At 35.5% G+C, this 20,465-nt stretch overlaps 1 protein-coding gene across 1 annotated transcript in view; it reads right to left on the bottom strand.

Moving 5' to 3' along the window:
• Window positions 1-2,618: 2,618 nt before the first annotated feature.
• Window positions 2,619-20,465, bottom strand: part of LOC128986009 (lipid droplet-regulating VLDL assembly factor AUP1-like) — a 34,217-nt gene continuing 16,370 nt past the window's right edge. The window contains exons 4-10 of the mRNA XM_054406066.1: window positions 15,488-15,654; window positions 13,737-13,892; window positions 13,090-13,210; window positions 12,820-12,970; window positions 12,127-12,233; window positions 8,692-8,844; window positions 2,619-6,471 (exon numbers count right to left, since the gene is read on the bottom strand). Of these exons, the coding sequence (XP_054262041.1) occupies window positions 8,695-8,844; window positions 12,127-12,233; window positions 12,820-12,970; window positions 13,090-13,210; window positions 13,737-13,892; window positions 15,488-15,654 (852 nt within the window). The 3' untranslated portion in view covers window positions 2,619-6,471; window positions 8,692-8,694. The remainder of the gene's footprint in view (window positions 6,472-8,691; window positions 8,845-12,126; window positions 12,234-12,819; window positions 12,971-13,089; window positions 13,211-13,736; window positions 13,893-15,487; window positions 15,655-20,465) is intronic.

The following is a 20,465-nucleotide window of genomic DNA, read 5'->3' on the forward strand; positions in this document are numbered from 1 at the left end:
ATTGTCCCAGAAAAATTACAGTTTTATTGAGATGTTGCCTGATTTTATTTTTGTTAAGACTTTCGTTACTTATTTTACAGTAGTAGCGAACTCTAGCATTGAAATATTTTTGAGCAATAATTTTAATTAGGTACTAAACAAAAATGATTTTTGTCCATATTGTTTCATATCCTGAGAAATATGTACTATTTGGAAACAAATTTACTCCTACACATTGTCCAAGTACTTTGTTCGTCAAGTCCTCAATTACATTGTTTTCCTTTACACTAATATCATTAACTTTATATCTACTTTATTCTCATCAAGCATAGCAGACGACTAGCGCGCTGCACACGCCGGGACTACTGTCGGGGAAATAAATATGTGCTTGAGTTTGAGCCTAAATATCTCTTGAGGTTAATTAACCGATTTTGTTAAGACAAAAATTAAATATAAACTGGTTTAAATACATTTTACGTGGTAACAATTTTAAAAATTTCCGTTTACCAGAAAAATGTTTATAGTTGAAAGATTCTAAAAAGTACCAGTTTTTAAGAAACTCTGCACTAACACTGAAGTTTAAAACTTTATTGTAAACAAACCACTAAGCCAATCTTTCTGAAATTTGTATGGCTTATTGGTAGATTTATTGTTAACAGTTCCAAGCATTTTAAAATTTTTACTCACGATAGTTTTTATGCTGATGTTTATTTTTAAAACGTATGCTAACATCGTTAATAAGACGCTAAAAATTTCGTTCAAAATATCATCGTGTTTGTCGTGACACAAGAAATAACACCAATATGACAGATTTATAATGCGAACAAAGGTGTTTTTTAAACAGATATATATTTGTAAACAAAAATTTCTCCCGCAACTGGCAGGCCGATTGGCTCAGTGGTTTGTTTACAATTAAATTTTAAACTTCAGTGTTAGTGCAGAGTTTCTTAAAACCCGGTACTTTTTAGGATCTTTCAACAATATACATTTTTCTGATAAACGGATTTTTTTATTGCTACCACGTAAAATATATTTAAACCAGCTTATATTTAATTTTTGTTTCAACAAAATTGGATTATTCATCTCTGAGATATTTAGGCTCAAACTCGAGTGCACATATTTATTTCCTCGTCAGGTAGGCTAGCGCCGCCATCTTTGTCCGTTTCGCCGGCTAGTAAGACTGCCACGCTCCGAGTAGCGCTTCTATTTTGTTATGTGTTCGCTGGTTAAAACCATTATTGATGAAGATGGTCTTATTAGATTGAATACAAGATTACTGGATCAAGAATACAGCAAAGAATATACCAGTTGTGTTACCATCTAATCACATTATAACAGAACGAATGATTGAACAACAACATATTAACAGTAAGCATGCTGGTGTTCAAGCACTATTAGTTATTTTGAGGGAAAAAGTTTGGATTTTGAAAGGGACGAGGACTATTGGTCGAGTCACACATCAATGTATACCCTGTAAAAGGTTTTCAACCTAGCCATGTCAAGCTCCTGTGGCTCCTCTACCTGAAGATCGGACGAATTTGACTTCTTGCTTCCAAGTCACAGGCATTGATCTTGCAGGCCCACTCATAACAAGAGAGTAGAAGAAATGCTGGGTTGTAATATTTACGTGTGCAGTTTATAGGGCTGTACAGCTTGAATTGATTCCTTCATTGAGCACTGATGCCTTCATTTTAGCCTTAAGAAGATTCATTTCTCGTCGAGGGAGAGTAAATGTCATCTATACCGATAATGGAACCAATTTTGTTGGTTTGAGTAATCAACTTAAGAATCTTAACTGGAGTAAAATTCAAAATGAATTCAACTTAAAGAATATTGTTTGGAAATTCAATCCTCCTCCTGCCCCTTGGTGGGGAGGTTTCTGGGAACGTTTGGTGAGGATCCACTTGCAGCTCTCTAGCCACACTAACTCTAGCGTCTCTAGCGTTGCTAGCTCTTTGTGTACGCCGCACGTGAGATAAGGTCAGTGATAATTTTTTTACCACAGGAAATATATGCAATGCCAACATATTTATGACGGCCCTAACACAATGAGTGAGGGTAATGGATTAGGAGGTGTAAAAATGGCCATGAAAACTATTTCCTTTGTGGTCTTCTGTGAGAGGTTTGGGTACCCACCTAAAACAAAATTTGTTTGGGACATTTTAACGGTCATTTTTAAAGTCCCTAACCCATTTCTGCTCTTGACCTCACTGAATTTCTTTCAATACTGTTTAGCATTAGCTCATTGAACCAAAGGAACAAAGAAATAGTTTTAATATTTGTAGGCTGTGTATGTTGAAAAGTATGAAAAAAAACATGTACCTATTTACTAAATTGTGCATTTTTTGTTGTTGTAAAACATACCGAAAGTATTACCTTAGTTTATTTTCCCACTGCATTAGTATGTTTTACATTTTAAGTTGTCAATAATTTTGAGTATGCTGTTATTCAATAGGGACATGTGTTACAGTTCAAATTTTAAAAATTATGACTATAATGAACATGAGAGGGATGTTAAATTCTAAATAGGCATTAACATGTATTCACCCACATATATCAACTTCAAGGCTCTTGAACATCTTACAGAAGAAAAGTCCATTAATAAACGTTACACATGAAACAGGACAAGCAAAACCAAATTTAAAAACTAAATATGTATTTGAATTTATTTATAAATTATTTATGTACAGTAACAATCTTAAATATATTAAAAGCTAATTATAGGTAAAATCTTAATAAGTCACACAATTTAGGAGTAAGGTTGATTTCTGGGAAAAGGGGTGCTGGAACTGCATCTGCCACTCAATAACTTAGTCTACATTACAACAAAACCACCACAAGTATAATTGCGAGGAATTTCCTAATTTCTAAACTGAAATAATGAATGAAATACTTGCAATTTTCATACTTTTACACAGAAAGTAGAAAAATGTAACACTTTAAATATTTATCATCATAAAACACAAAGGTAGTCAATATCCAAACATGAACTTATCAATTTTATTGCCTAACAGCAACAGCATTTATTGCCATATGTAGGCTATGCTTGACTGATGTATCAATTTACACTAATAAAATTAGGAGAGACAAATAATTGTATTTAATACATCTATAGCTACATGCGATTGCAACAGTTTTTGTAGATTTTTCACTTTCACAGTTTTTGTTATATTAGAATACTTTTTGTTATTATCATTAGTGTCTGGATTTTTAGTGCAAACAAAACCAATATTTTCAATCTAGCACTGTATCAACTAACATAAAACTAGGACATCTAAATAGTTACAGTAACCTCTCTGTTTGTATGCATACAAAACAAAGTTATACTGTAGAACAGTACGATATGTAATAATGCAAGGTACAATAAAAAAATATAAAAAAATATTGGCTACTTTTAGTTCAAAAAAAACATTTTCTTTCATGGAAGCAGTGACTATTTGCTAGATACATTTAATTAGTAAGTCTGTCCCATACATCTGAGATTTTTAAATTATGAAATACCATCCTGAACACCGTTTTTATAGATTGCTGTATCGAATGTTGAATAGGTTTTAGGTCCTATTGTGGAACAATTCAATTGACTGATTTAAGTCAAATACAGTAAGATGGCAAAACACTGCTTGACTTCTAGGGTATCACCCACCTCTTGGTTCTTGTACAAAATGTACCTGTTTCTGGCTAGCATCCTGATTTTGTTTTTGTAACATTAACTTATGTCATGCTAACATCATCTTAGGACCTTATATTTTACATGAATTTTTGTTTTAGGTACCTTTTAAACTCACTAACCCTTAAAACGTATTTCCCTTTGATTATGAATCTCACAGACCTCCACAAGACAAGGTTCTCAATTTCTTCTTAACCTTAATCTAAAAATCTTAAATCCGGTGATAGTTTAATTTGTGTCCAAGTTGTGTTTAAAATTAACATTATTGACCCCTTACCATGAATTTTGCTAGTTTTCAATATTATGTTATTTACACACAAAAATGTAACAAGAGCTAAAACGACAAAATATGAACCTGAAACATCCTTTATTTTACCGATTTGAAAGTAACTTTCTTCAAAATGATTAATTACCATACTCTTGTTTACAAAAGCATAAATAATCCGCTAATGCTAAGAGTGGAGCTTATTACAATCAAATTCACTGCAACCACTGTACTAATTCCTTTCCACACGTCATCTTAAATATGTACATAAAACATATGAACATATAACTTGTCATAAAACATGATTTTCATTGATTATGGGATGCTGCCTATAGGCCTAATAATGTTTTTATAAAATTCACTAAAAATAATTTAGGATACAGTAATCACAGAGATGAATGCAAAAGTAATCAAAATACGAACAGAAGAAAATTTAGAGCAGTTATTCAGTTTTAGGAGGTAACTTATTTGAGGGGGGGGGGGACACAAATTTGTATCACTTTTGAAAAAGGTGTGAGCATTGAAAGTGTTTAAAGCAACAAATGTTTCTAATATTTATCATGGAAAAGCCACGCAGCTATGAATAACACTGGATGTATTACAAACAGGGTTTAGCCTTCAAAATGTGGCGCCTGTGATAGTATCTTAGTTAATGTTTTTGAAGAGTGATGGTTGGTTGACTAAAAGCTATCTATTCCGAACAAAGACAAATAATGATTATTTTGGAGTAACACCTGTGTTTTAACTTCCCCACCCATTGTATGGTGAACACTGTAAATATTTTGGTCAACAGAGAAGTCCCAAACTCTTAACACATGGTAAATATGTACAAGAAAATATACAAAAGCTTGAATATATGAGGTGAACTATGTTGATAGTAGTAAACATACTAAGTTTTGAATTAGAGATAATCACAGTTCCAGATCTAGTCTAATAATCAAATAAACTCGAGAACTTATGGGTTATAACTTTGACCTTAGAATTAGACATTCCATCCCCATGTCAAAACTGTTGCCGGTTTTTAAATGAAAATGGACGAAGTTGGAGTGAGACACCAACAGATTACAATTATGCTAATGTAAATTAGGCCTACTGATTTCTGTTACAGACTTTTTAACAAAGTCAAACTCATTGTACATTCTAGCATCTTTCATGTCATGTTAACTATCTGTTACAAAAAATAAGAATAGAATTCTAGATACAGGCGCAATCTGAGACTGGCTCACTCACTAGGCCCTTTTTTATAAAAATTTTGCGACAACTGTTCCATATAGATGGGATGTCTTCTTCAATATACAAAACTCGATGGTTTTATACAGAGTAGTGAGTAGCTACATATAATTTTAGTAGAAAAATTATATACCGGTATGGATTTAATTTTTACAGGTATAAAATAATCCTTCATTTGTATGTCTTGATTTTTGGCCTAACCCAGACAATAGTATTACTTTTTTTAACGTATGATACAGTATTTCATTTATTTTTGTTAGCTGATTGATCATAGTTAAATCTAAATTTTTTGGATTTTTTGTGAGGATAGCAGGCTTACCTGATTGGGAAAGAGTCCAAACTGGCACAAGAGACACAACACTTTTCACTATATCCTAAAAAAATCCCAAAAAAACCTAGGCCCTTGTGCTCTATGTTACACCCTTAAAATCCAAAACTTTATTAATATAAAACAAAATAAAATCCAAAATTTTATTTTTATTGGATTAGGCACTAAATTATGAATTGAAATGTATGGTTGGTAAATGATTCTGACAAATAATGCAGGACAGGGCTTGAAAGTGGTCATTTTGGTATAAATGTTGATACAAAATGGAAGGGCTGAACCAAAGCCGACAGAATTGGAAAATTACAATTATTGCTGATAAATAATGCTTAAAAAGATAATTATAAATAATTTCATTCTGAAATTTCCAAAAAATTAATAAGCTTGTCACCTTGAAATTAGATGAAAATACTAGGACACAACATGTTCATGAATAGACAGGTTCAACTGGTTACGAGAACTCTGACACACAGCATGTGCAACCAGAAAACAGTTGTTGACCATGTCCCCTATTGAAAATTAATGAAGAGTCGGTAAATCTGCAGTTGCGTGAAAATGTTGAAAACAATAACCAATAAACCAATCCAATAAAGTTGGATCACAATGGAAAAAAACTTTTAAGAAACTCAATCCCAAACATGTAAAGGCAGTATGGTAGATCTTTTCACAAGCGCAAAATATTAAATCAAGAGGTTTTAACTAATATATTAAAAATGATTGCATTGCCTAGGTTCTTAATGTTGCACCTAATAGTTTATTAAGAAAAATGGAAAGGGTTTATTCTAATTATGGTACCTTACATTGAGCTACATAAAATAAGTATTTACATAAAATAAGTATGTTCGAGAGGTATTAATTAACTGAAAAAGTTGTGTACAAAGCAATTACCTTCACTTATAATGTAATGTAACGCTGATAACAATTTTCCTCAGACAGTCTGTTTTCTTGGGGACATATTCTCTATTCGGATAATGACATCTCAATAGCATTTTTTTTTTTGTTTACCTGAAAAAAATAAGCCCTGTTACAAAATAATTTGTTTTTTTCTTTTACCTAAAACAAATTTGTTATAATTAAGTTTAAACTATGGTTAAAAGCCCACATCAACAAACTGTAAATTCTTAAATTTCTCTTGAAAATAAGGAAAATAAAAAAAAAAAACTTCTTAAAACGGTAAAACCAAACCTAATTAAAAACTTACAAATGAATTGTGATTTGTATGAAGCAAACAATATATTTCTTTAAATAATATGAAAAATTAGCACAATATACAAATTTTGCACCTTCAAATAAAAACTTGGAGGAATGAAGTGTTTTTCACAATGATTTATTACCAATTATATTTATATGGAGGGAAAAATAATATCAAGTAATTCTCGCAAAAAGTCAATATTAGAATAGTTCACTCACTTCCAATAAATTCTTTGTTGCAGAATGTTCCAATATTACAAACTTACAAATAACACTGCTTGGTTTATTTCCATTAATACAAAACTAAAATAACTTACCCTATTTGAACTTGATGATTATGGACCCCATGGTGGAAGGAAAAAACATACAGTAGGTGTGATACTCCCCTCATAGGCTGACCTCACCCAGATTGCAAACAGAAAATCACCTGATTGTAACTGTCATCTAAAGGGTGCGCCAAAATAACCTGACGGTTTTAAATATTAAATAATCCAAGAACAAAATACAATTTTATGTATTAAATAATATTATATTGTACACACTACTATGCCATTTTCATTTATGAACAATTATATCACTTAGGACCTTCTCCTAATCGCAGGCTTCCCATTTTTTTTTTTTTTTCATATTTGCAGTAACCTTAGCCTGATGAATAGAAGCAATCTCTTCCCGGATACACTGCTTGAGTTCAGGGATGGTTCGAAATTTCGAAACAAACACTTTGCTTTTTAAGTATACCCATAGCCAACAGTAACACAAAATTAAGTCTGGGGATCGAGCTGACCACGCACATCACAAACCGTGAGATCACTTTACCGGGAAAAAGTTCACGCAAAACTGTCATTGAATAATTGGCCGTATGACAAGTTGCGCCGTCCTGTTGAAACCACGTATTGGTCATGTCTATCCCTCATAACATTCGCAGTTGTGGACCCAAAAACCCCCTCAGTATGTCCACATAGCGTTCCGATTTTACAGTGACAGGGGGTGTTCCCCCTTTCGTCCTCAAAAACATATGGTCCGACGACTCCAAGCCGTGCCACACCACACTAGACGGTACCTTCCTTTCGACGAAGTGATGTTTCACCAAACATAACCTAAAATGGCATAACATAAGCAATCGTTCACTACAACAATGAGGCCTCTAGCTTGTATAACAGCTGACTTATCACAAAACAGAAACCGTCAGGTTATTTTGGCGCACCCTTTATATATAAAATTCAATGTATGTTTGTTTGTTTGTTTGTCCTTTATAGACTCTGAATGAAACCGCTTGACAGATTGTAATGAAACTATCAGGCATTATTAAGCATTATTCAAGGATGGTTTGTGTGAAGTTTGGTGCAGATCTGTCAAAAAGGGCTCCGCCCCAGTGGCTCTGGAGTTTCCCATGTTAACCTTATGAGTACTCATATTTAAATGGAATTAAAGAATCTTAACAGCTGGTTCAACTAAAAAATTTTATTCTGTGATGTTCAATAGCATTAAAAAGTTTAATAGGTTTACCAACAGGGTGCAGCACTATTATTTTTTTAAATTTATGACAACAGCTAATTTGCAACCAAAAGGTGAGTGAGCCTAGCGAACGCACTTCAACCTGGAGGCGAGTTAGCGTAGCGAACGAGTTAACCTGAAGGCAAGTGAGCGCAGTGAACGAGCTCCAACCTAAAGGTGAGGGAGCATAGCGAACGAACTTCAACCAGGACGTGAATGAGCCTTGCGAACGAGCTTATCTTGAAAATGAACGAGCATTTGACATAAACCACGTCTGTTGGGCCAGCTAGTATAAGTATATAATTGTTTTGATTTTACTGTTATTGTTTTATAATTTTTTCTAAATGATTTTACCACTTGCATTTATACTATTGCCATTAGGCATTTGCAATCTGGGTGACGTCAGCATATGACCACCTATGTTTTTTCCTTCCACCATGTAAGGAACCAATATAAGGGTTCAGGATTCAAATGTAATGTTTATAAATTTTTTTTAATTATTCAAAACCTGTCCATCATAACTTTTATGCTTCTACTCACAGTCTATTGAGAGTCGACAAGGCCGTGTTTCTCCATGTAACGCTTGCGAGCCTCTTCAATAAGACGAGCTTTGCGCTCCACAAATGACATCATCCGATCCTGAGCTGACCGAGGGAAAGACGAACTGCTTCCTTCACTCCATGATCCTGCTGCCTGTAGTTGTAAACAATGATGCATCAGATATCTTCAAAAGATTTCAAATAAAATTAAATAGTGCTACCAAATTAATATTTTTAAATTTGGGAACTACAATATCTTCATCACAGAAACTGCATGAATTGCAGTATGGAATTGCAATGTGTTATTCAATTTTTTCAAGTATCATTAAGATTATTTACCTACGGAGAAGTAAACTTACAGTATACACTTCTTTCTTTTATTTTTGTTTAAACTTAAACAAACTTATTAGAAAGGTTGTCATTGAAGAGTGGTCAGTATTCGACATGTCCAGTCACCTGTTTCCAGACATCCACTTTGTCGAGCAGTTTTGTGATAACACGGCCTCACGTGATTGGTCAGATTTTCAAATATTGAAGAGTGGGAGAGACGCTATGATATTTGTAACGACTAAATCCAGTTCCGCTTATGTTTTCACCGTGGTAACTCCCGTGTACTCGCGGTTAATATTGTATTACGCATTTCTTGCACGTGGTCTTTTTACCAGTGTTTTATAACTTATCCTCGTTCTCGCTTTATGCAGCGTCCGTCTGACAAAGTGTTATTTCTTCCAGTTCACCGCATAATTCTCAATTTAAATACATCAAGACGCCAGTTTTTATAAGCTATTTCTCACTTTTCATGTTAAATTTCATGTTATTTCAAGAAACATCAAGCTCCAGTTTAAAGTCTTAAATAATTTTTACTTTGCATTTCAATTTGCTAATTTTAAGATTTATTATTTTGTGCAAGGCATAAAGAAGAGTGCCAAGTGTAAATATTTTTATTTTTAATTTAAATATCACATGAATAAAGTGATAAAACCTCAAGAGGAAGTGATTTTTATTTTTATTTTAAATTCTAGAGAATAGCTTTTTTACTCTCTAATGCTTAACACAATTATCTACATCAACTCTGCACATCATCATATCTACATACGACCAACATCCTCTCATCGTCCCCTACAGAAGGCGCCTTCTTCCCCCAGCAGTGAGGCCCTAACTCCCCTATGCTGCCATCTCTCTCATCTATAGGATCTTCACACCTCTACGGCTGCACTTCTTCAGCTTCAATAACACCGACACTCAGTAAACTTGGAAATCAGGTACTCTCAGCGTTTCATCTTAATATATTTTATTCATGTCACAAGAGTGCTTTAAATGTTTGTTTTCTTTACAGGACTTTCAGCTTTTAATATCTTTGAAAAATCCTAATTCCAGCATTTATGCTGTAGTAGTACATATACATTTACGCTGTACAGTTAACATAGCCCGCACCTTGCGTCACTACTCAAAATTTAAGATGGTCTCTGCTCTTATAAATTGGAAGTACGCAAAGTACCGTTCAAAGAGAGAACATACCCCATCCCATACAACAACCCAAACCCATCATTACTCGCAATCACTCTTGATCCCAAACTTTTATGGAACAACCACATACAGCAGATTTTGTTGCAGTGCACAAAAAGACTAAACCTACTCAAAGCTGTTGCTAGCAGGACATGGGGAGCAGATACTCTCACACTGAGGCAGTTCTTTATATCATTCATTCGATCTAAGATAATGTATGGAGCAGAAATATGGGGCTCTGTGGCAAAAACACATATAAATAAACTTAATGTAATCCAAAACTCAGCCCTGAGAACTTGGCACAAGTCCCTCAGTATTTCTGCAGATCCCTCATCAAATCCAGCTGTAAGACTAAACCCACAAAAGACTTCTCACAAGTCCTCTTTTGCATCCTCCTGCATTGTACCAGCAAGTCAGATGGGAGAGATGAGCTGAAGATTAAACTCCAACCCGACTGTTCTCTCAAAAGAATCCTGACTGAGCCTAACTGTTGGAAATTAGCAAGCCATGTATATGGGAGACACCGTGCGGTCGGCATCACTTGAAGCAAGAAGCACGTACCAAGAAGTAAGTAAGAAAAGAGAACATCTACTAGAGATCCTTAAACCTAAGACTACCATACAGATACATACATTTAGCATAATATGTAATACAAATTAAAAGTTGGGATGACTTAACAAATAACATGAAGTGTTAAGTACCAACAGATCAGGACATGGTGTAACGTTATCATTCCAGGGTTCGCATCTGGATTTTACATTCACGCTAAGCCATGTCATGCCTTAGCTGAGGATTGCTGCGCCAGCGATCTTGAGCATCTGGTTTATCACACAGATGTTGCCGTGGCCGTGGTCACTTTCGCTACCACTGCAGTGAGCAATGTGGTGGCATTCCATAGACACTAGTCGCCCCCACCGTACTCATCTATGTGTTCAGCACACGACATCCATCCAGGCACTTGGATTCAACACACCTAGTATTGACTATCGTTGCGATTCCCGATGTGAGCTACTAGTTCCTCACACGTAGTCCTCGAATGTTCGGCCGATTGTTTTGACAAATTTTTTACTCCAGTTACGACCACAAGTGCTGCCGAAAGTGAACCACGAGCTCACCCAGTACAAGCTCGCCCACGTTCGCCGAACATGCTTGCTAATGGTAAGACATATTTTATTTTAACTTTCGGCACTCACCTATGCTCTTCTCCTTTGAATCGTCCCAAAAACCGACAAAAAATGGAGCACAGGCGAGCACGAATCATGGTGATGCGAACTATCCCGAGTGCCTATATTCGCCAATGTACTGCTAGCATTAACAGTTCTAGGAGCTAGTCGTCCCCAGTCACAAAATCAGGAATATTGACCATCACGTTGCCTCAGACTGAAACAGGGGTTAATTTCCTTTCCATGTTCATTAACATTTTTTCTGTCTGGATTTTTAAGGAAGTTGCACAGTTTTCCCCTGTTGTATCAATAGCAGATTGTCTTGAGCAAAAAGTGCTCAAAGGTAGGTCTAACCGCTCTCTATTTAGGTCTTCATTTTGGATCTCCTGTGAAAACTAGAATTCGGTGTTTGCGCAAAGAAGAAATACCCACAACCCGACGTGGGCAATCCCTTTTGCTCACATCACATTGTGGGCATTTTGGATTTGCTCCATCCCAAATAACATTTTAAATTCAGCATTTGAGTAAAACAGTTTACCCACAACGCGGTCTGGGCATTTCACTTTGGCCAGTGTTCGAATAAAATGCTCACTCCGCAACATGGGTATTTCACACTGTCCACAGTGCGGAGTGCGTAAACATTTTGCACATTGTCCGAATTTGGAGTTTGAGTGTAACATATAGGCCTAAATATCATCCTTAGGACATGTTGGTATTTATGTAGTATCAGGATATATTTTCAGACAGATTTAAATGTTGTTACGTACAGAGGCAGATCTGCTAGTGCTGGCCCTCTGTTCAGGTGGCACAGGTGTGAATCGGACTGAGCCCTCTAGTATGTTGGAGATGGTTAGATCCACACTGCGAGTTCTACCTGCAGAATAATACACAACAACTTTAATGGTACAGCCGTCATATTGCAAGTGCAAACAATAATTGTTAATTAATTTGTATGACTATGATTTACCATTATTAAATGGTTCTATCAATTCACTTGAATTAAGTTGAATGAATGATTATTAAAAAGAATGTGCCACAAAGGTACTGCTCTGAAAGAATATGGACGGCTAAGCACGACCCCAAAAGGTACTATTGCTTTGATAGGTACTCCAAAAGGTAAGATTCAACTTAATAAGTCAAAGTTATTGTTTTTTTTTTTTTTTTTTTTTTTTTTTTTTTTATTAAAATGTTTATATCATAGTGGTTAACAGATTTCAATGGATTCACTTTTTAGTTCATAAAAAAATCATAAGTACTAAGTAGTGATGTGTCGGTTCCAAAAGACAGTTCTCAATGAAACCTAAACAGGTATTTTTAACCTTTCCTTGTATTAACATAATCCAGAGTCTAGAAATGTTTACTCCTAGAATCACTCTTTTAAAGTCAATTTCAAGTTGTAAAAAAAGGCTGAAAATGATGTCGCTAGGTTCTGATTATTGTGCGGTTACCATGCTACTCACTCAAGTCTCTGATGATGGCCTCGTAAGGTACATAAGGCAGCACCTCTGCCACCTGTGAGGCCATGCGCTGCAGCTCATAGCTGACTCTGGCCGTCTGTTGGCCAGTCTTGCTTCTGCTCACCTCCACCAAGTAACGCTTCTCATACTCTTGCTAAACATACAATAACCTCAGTGCCAAACTAACAGCTTAGTTCCTGTAACAAACTTAAATATACACTTAAGTGAACTATTGTTTAACAGTTTAATAACTGCATAAAGAATAATACCGACCTTGTCTTTGGCAGAAAACTTAGTTGTGACAATTCCCAAATCCTTGGCTACGGCTTGAGCAATTCTGTCTGCCATTTCTTCATCAGTCTCATTCTCTAGGCGATGAATTACTGGCAAATACCTGAAAAAGGTAAATTTTGAATTTATTCCAAGGATGTTTTAGTTACAATGATTAGATCATCACAAACCAAACATTGTAAATTTGATTACTTAAATTATGTGTACATTTTTAACAGTTAAAATGTGACAACTCTAGCATTTCGATTTAGCGACAAATTGAATCATTGTGATAATAATCTCAACACCCCTATGGACTCAATATCAATTATCTCATAGCACTTTACCTTATGCAAATATCTTATGAGGTTGATGATCATGCAATATTTCCATCTCAAAATTAGGTCTGGAATAAATTAATCCCCAAACAAACAAACAAACAAAAAATTAAATTAACAAAATTCCTTAATTTAACTTCCAGAGAACCTAATAGGAAACATACCTAAAGATCTGATGTAAAATTCACCTATGAATACTAAATGTACCTATTTTATTTGTAACAAAAAAATACAACATGTTCATTTGGTTAATCTGAATTGTAATGTATCGCTTTTATTTACTACATACTTTTTGAATTTGTTATTACAGACCTGATTCTAAAGACCGTAACAGGTGAAAAAAGAAACCAGAATAGATCAGTAGAAAAAGAAGCTGCTAAGGTAGTGGTGGTGATGTGGAAGGGTCGCCATGCCTTGAGACATACAGGCTGTACTGATGCAGCTACATTGGCACACAGAGGTGAGAACCTACAACAATGTCAAGATAGTTACAATTGTGATAAGGACATTATGAAATATTTTTACTGAATTTATCAAGTATTCTAAAACTTTCATTAGTTTGGTTTTACCTCCACAAAGGCATCAGGAACCTTTAAATATGACGCTTTTATGAATATTTTGAATCTAAGTAACCAAAGGATTAAGTGAATTACTCCGATGTAATGAACTGTACAGTAGAACCCCTCATATCCGACCTTGGCATAACTGACTCCTCCGGATATCCGACCATCCACTAGCTTCCTGTCTCGTGCGATTACGCTGATTGCATTCAATTAAACGAAACCCCGATCACGGATGTAGCTGTAATCGCGGCAGACGATCACCACTGTCGTCGATCCCAGGTGTTACCGTGGTTTCGGGAAACTATTACTGCTGTCGTGGAGACTGCAAGACATGTTCACCAGTGTGGCCGCCGTTGCGGGAGACGATTACTGGTGTTGACGAGACTGCAATACATGCTCACGGGTGTTACTACTGTCGCGGGATACGATTTCTGATATCGTGGACACTGCAAGACAAGGGGTGTTGCTGCCGTTGTGGGAGACTATTGTCGATTACCAATGTCGGGTAGACTGCAAGTTATGCTCACGAGTGTTGCCGCGGTCATGGGAGACGATACCTGGCATCACTGAGACTACAATACATGCTCAAGGTTATTGGGGTTGAGCTAGGCGATTACCGATGTTGCACAGACTGCAAGTTAAGCTCCTCCTGATATCCGACCTTTTGGCCGTTCTGACCATGGCTTGGTTTCAAAATGGCCAGATATGAGAGGTTCTACTGTAGTTCCTAAGGAGCTACAGGTGATAACATAATGTGTAAATATTAAGTAAATCAGCTTATCTGCTACCAAAAGGTCTGAATATGAATACACAAAAGACAATAGACAAGTTTATTAGTCATTAATTAATTCACAAGAATTACAATAGACATCGTCAATCTAAAGAATAGAAACATTATTTCTAAACAACTATAAAATTTAAATCTTTGATTACAAATTGTAAATTGAAGAAATCACTTAATTTGTACATAGAATTGGCTTTACACCAAGAGAGCAGTTTTTTTTTTTTTTAATTCTTTTAAGGGCAATGCACGAAAATCAACTGGAAACATGTTAAATATTTTGTGGGTATGATAGTTTTGAGATCTTGACAGTCTTACTCTACTTACATCAATCAAATTTCTATTCCTAGTTAAGTGGCTATGGACATTTCCACTTAAAACATGTTTGTTTGAGTTCTTTTTCAAAAAAATGGAGACTTCATAAATATACAGATTTACAACAGTTAATATACTAGATTCTATGAACAGAGATTTACAATTGTCTAATCTTCTGGCACCGGTAACAATTCTAATTGACTTTTTTATGAATCACTAACACCTTACCAATACCTACTCCATTACCCCAAATCACAATACCAAATCTTGTATTGTATGTATTTTATACTACAAAAAAACAAATTATAATTATAATACTATAGGTACTTTTAAATTCTCAAATATGAAAACAATAAATTCCAAGTGACAGACATCTGTTAAATATATTTGTTATGGTGTTGTACCTCAGCAAAGCACAACTGCCACTGGTAGTTGTCTCCTCAGGGAGCAACAATAAAGGTACTTTGGTAGTCTGCTGCAGGTGAAGTTTAAGGTTGGATGCTAATGTATGCTTGTCTGGGGAACCCTCAAACACTTTCAGACACAATGGCCACACCTCCCACTGGCTTGGCTAGATACAAACAAACATATACATTCATTAATAACAAATGTAGACCTACAGCCAAAGTACAGTAAACTTTGGAATACTTTCCACTGATAAACGTTTAGGTTTCAGGTTGATATGTTGTTACTAGCAACCAAGAAAATACATTTTTAAAGAATTTGACTAAGAGAACAAGAGAAAAAAAAAATATATCCTTTGCAGCCTAGTATTAAAATTTTGCAGACTAAATGTCATCAAAAGAGTAGCGATTTTCAAACATAAAAATGGGAAAATACCACTAGAGATTAAACACCTCAATAAGAAGTGGACACTTCGCTAATAGAAGCTTCTGTGACAGGTTGATACGCTCTAATCTGGCTTTATAATCCACAAAATGGTACGAGTATTATTGAGTTTGAGGGGACTCTTGTCTCCGTCGAGCCTCAGTAACTGTAACTGGCTGTGGTGGACAGACATGCACACATGACTTACTTACTTACTGTCAGGCCCGGACTGGGACAATTTGGGGCCCTCAGCTACATGCTGTGATGGGGCCCTCTACCGGGGGATTATTTTTATTAGGTCTTTGTAAACGAGTTTTTTCTCATTATTTTGGTATTTTTTATAAGGAGGAAGAAATTTAGCTAGGTATTTATAAAATATTAGGGGATTTACTTGGCCTATCTATATATAATTAAAATCTAATTTATTTTTCATTAAAAGAAAAAGTTTACAATTATTGTTAGGTTACAGCAATACAATACACACACTGTAGAAGTGTCAATAAGTGTTAACTTATAACAGAACTCAAATTAAAGTGCAGTATTATTCACATCAATATTAATAAATTGTGTCAACATTGATTGTGTGGAAATAATAATCACAAAAAGATGTTAGGTATTTGGAAAATAATACTAACAAGACAAAGACTGTATTAATTAGTAGGCCTACTTAACACAAGCAAAAATATTGAACTATAAATACACATAACATCAGTCATAACAAGTCATAACACATGGAATATTCACAAAAATTACACACACATTTACAATTAATAAGCACTGTCTACGAGGTGAAAATTTACTCATAAAAGATTACACACATAGACCAAAAATCGTGTAACGCAAGAATATTAGGTTGTATCATAGATAAACCATTGATATATAATTAGATAGGCTAAACATGCTCCCTAGACTTCTCATCCTTGGATCAGCTGAGGAGAGGACAATTTTGCATTTAAAAACTCAATTAACCAAATAAAATTATGTGATCATAAACGATAACTCGTCCCCTAGTTATTTAACTGAACGGTAAATCACAAATCACAAAATTAACCCTAAAATAATAGGAACAAAATTTTGTCGACACTAGTAATCAGTGTCACCATCATGAACTAGACACGAAAAAAGATCTTCAAAATTTAAAAGAAAGTCAAGAATCCCACTTTTGTTGGTTAGTCTATGGTTTGTATTTACCAGTAATAACCAAGTCTAGTTGTATTAATAGTCAAAGCTACTATGTTCTTATAAAAACACAAATTTACAGTAGAAATTTCTTTCCTAAAGGAATAAGGGCATAATAAGGGCATCCTAAGGGCATAAATCAAATCAATCTTTATTCATAATGTGTACATGAGTCATACAACGGAATAGTGTCATTTCCTTATAGCTAACAGGGCTTATAATACATATTTACAACTGGTTATACTCATCAATTGAATAAATAGGATTTGATGTAATATAATTTTTTAACTTAATTTTAAATTTATTAACATTATTTTCTTTTTTTATTTCTTTAGGTAAAGTTCTAAAAAACTTTGCTCCTGCATATGATGGTTTTTTGGTGTAGAGTTGCAATCTGTGATGAGTGGGTATGATTTCCGATTTATTTCTGGTATTGTATGGGTGAGTTGGATGGTTTATTAATGGCTTGCTTGAATTCAAAGTTTTATAAACCATAATTGTATCAAAAATATACTGTCCATAAACTGTAATAATTTGAAGATTTTTGAAATGCTCTCTACAGGATACTTCTTGATGAAGATTTTTAATGATCTGAATTGCTTTTTTTGTAATTTTTGAATTTTATCAAGATTTTCTTGTTTGGTGGAGCCATAAAGACAGATGCCAAATGATATATGGGAATGTATATAGGAATGGTATATTAGTTTGAGTGTTGATTGACTACATAAATCTGCCATTTTTCTCAAGGCACATAAACCTGAATTAATTTTTGATATGATTTTGTCCACGTGTTCATTCCAATTTAGGTTGCCATCTATTAGTAGACCGAGAAATTTTGTGCTAAAAATTTGTTCAATAGGTTCGGAATCAATCATAACAACACACATTTGTGATATAATGCCTTAATATCACAATATTTTCATGTAGGCAAGACGATGCAGTAGCTGGTTGACTGACATTGAATTATCCATTGTGCAATACTGACCTTTGGTTGTGTTGTAGCTGACCTTTATGTTACTGCTTTTTAGATAGGGTAGTGTTAAAAAACAAAAATCGAAATTCTATGGTTGAATTTTGTCAACTGATTTTTGCATTCTAATTATTCCTATCCACTTATAGGTATCGGTAGCGGCATTGACTCTTGACGATAAATTATTCTCGATACCCATGACGGGAAAAGCACACCTATGTTTTTTCCTTCCACCATGTTCGATATGCATCTTATCTTATCTAACAGGGGCAGATCAAGACCTTAAAGCACTTCATCCGAAATTGAATTATTGCGCACCCCAGACAATTGTTTTCTTGTTGACCTTACAAGTTAAGGCGTCCAATGAATGCCTGTAACTTCCCGATAAGTTCATCCTCAGGAAGATATCTTCCTCTAGCCAGATTACCAAGAGTTGTCATTCTAGCATCGAGAGCTCGTTACAATCAAAGAGTAAGTGATCGGCTGTCTCTTCTGACCTATCACAGTGCCTACAGATCGGTTCACCATCAAATAAGCCCATCCGTTGTAAATGTTTCCTGAATCGCCTATGCCCAGTTATCAGTTCTACAGTTAATTTGATTCTTCGTCTATCTAGTCTCAAAAGGTCGGAGGCCACCTTTTTAGAAGGTAAACAGAATAAGCTTGCTGACCCTAAGAAGGGGAGTGTCGACCCAGCGTTTACGATGCTTTTCTTTGGCCCATGACGCAATCGAAGAACATGCACTGTTTCGTGAAATGCCACAAAAGGGTTGTGGGCCTATCATGGTTGTCGCAGAGGCAGTGTTTGCCAATCTGTCTGCAGCTTCATTACCTTTTATGCCTGAGTGTCCTGGCACCCAGCAGAGCGTAAGATCATTACTCCTACCCAACTCAGACACAGAAGCAAGGCAGTCCCACACGAGCCTTGAGTTGAATTCATAAGAGTTTAGTGCTTTTAAGGTTGCTTGATTATCAGTATAGATATTGATTGTTTTGTCTCTGATCTCTTTATTAAGATGTTCTTGAGCACAAACCAAGATGGCAGTGACCTCCGCTTGAAAAACAGTTGGGTACACCCCCATAGGAAGATAAATACCAGTGCCTTCGTTTATCCAGTACACACCTGCTCCAGTGCCCCCATCTTTGACCTTAGAACCATCAGTGTAGCATTCTAAATCACCTGTGGGGATGGGCCCTTTCGCGCCAGACCAATCTTCCCTGTCTGGTATTAGTACTTTGAAAGGCTTTCCAAAGGAGAATTTTTTGGACATGTGATCTGAAGGTAGGTCCAACTCATCATTGTGTAGCACCTGAACAATTTTGGAGTGCCCTTTATTGTTTCCTAAGGTCACCCATAAGTTTTCGCATCTAAGGCGTAGGGCTGTTTTTCTTGCTACCACCTTGATGAAGTCAATGGGTAACATATCAAGCAGACAATCTAGAGCTGCTCCAGGGCAGCTACTTACTGCCCCAGTTATCATTATAAGAGCAAGCCTTTGAACTCCTGCTAAAGCTTTGGCAGCTGCAGTAGATTCCATCTTTGGCCACCACACAAGCGAACCACATGCTCGATACGCATACTAATGTTCCAGAATCGGTGCCATCGAAAACCGACACCTCCCTACAGATTCCAGTGTCTTTTTCTTCTTTTCCTGTCTTTTTGCGCTGTCTTTATGCTGAGTTATCAGCTGATATGATAGAGCATCACTTTGGCGTTGTCTGCTTACCACAACACAAGTCACCGCACAGACGATTTATTACACTACAACAACGCATCAACTAACAATAGGCCACAGTAGGTTTGTATGCTTTTATATAAACAGCAAGATACAAAGAGTTGTTAAACACAGTTCTCTAGTTTGGAAAATGTAAACAAAACATTACTAAAAACATATGATAACTAATAACAAGCAACAATATTTTATTGTAATTTTTAAGCGAAAAGAGGCCCTTTGGGGCCCCCTTTAGCCGGGGGCCCTCCGCGATCGCAGACCTGCGGACCTAGCCAGTCCGGGCCTGCTTACTGTACACAATCACCCCTACACCTTCAATGTCTGCCCTTATGCTACCGAACTCAAGGTTGCTCGCTAAGCCCACTATATCGTCATTTTGAAAATTAACATCCATCTGAGCCTAGGCCTATTAAATTTTTTACCTGAATTAATTTTCAATTAAATCTATTTAAATAACATTAGGTTTGACGAGTACCTAGGTTTGCTGCTACACAAACCTTAAGTGTGTTTTTTAGTAAATTTAATAGCTTAGTATAAAATAAATAAATTTACCAAGTTTTTTTTAATAGGTTGGTGGCCAGTAACAGTTTTTAACTCTTGGAACTATAGCGGTGTTTACACTGCCGTATTACCACGTACATAACAGGCGACACACCAATGGAGGTCGTACGC

This window comes from Macrosteles quadrilineatus, unplaced genomic scaffold, assembly GCF_028750875.1.
Source record: "Macrosteles quadrilineatus isolate MER2022 unplaced genomic scaffold, UCM_ALF_1.0 Scaffold_2__2_contigs__length_208266976, whole genome shotgun sequence".
In the NCBI taxonomy this organism is placed as follows: Eukaryota; Metazoa; Arthropoda; class Insecta; order Hemiptera; family Cicadellidae; genus Macrosteles; species Macrosteles quadrilineatus.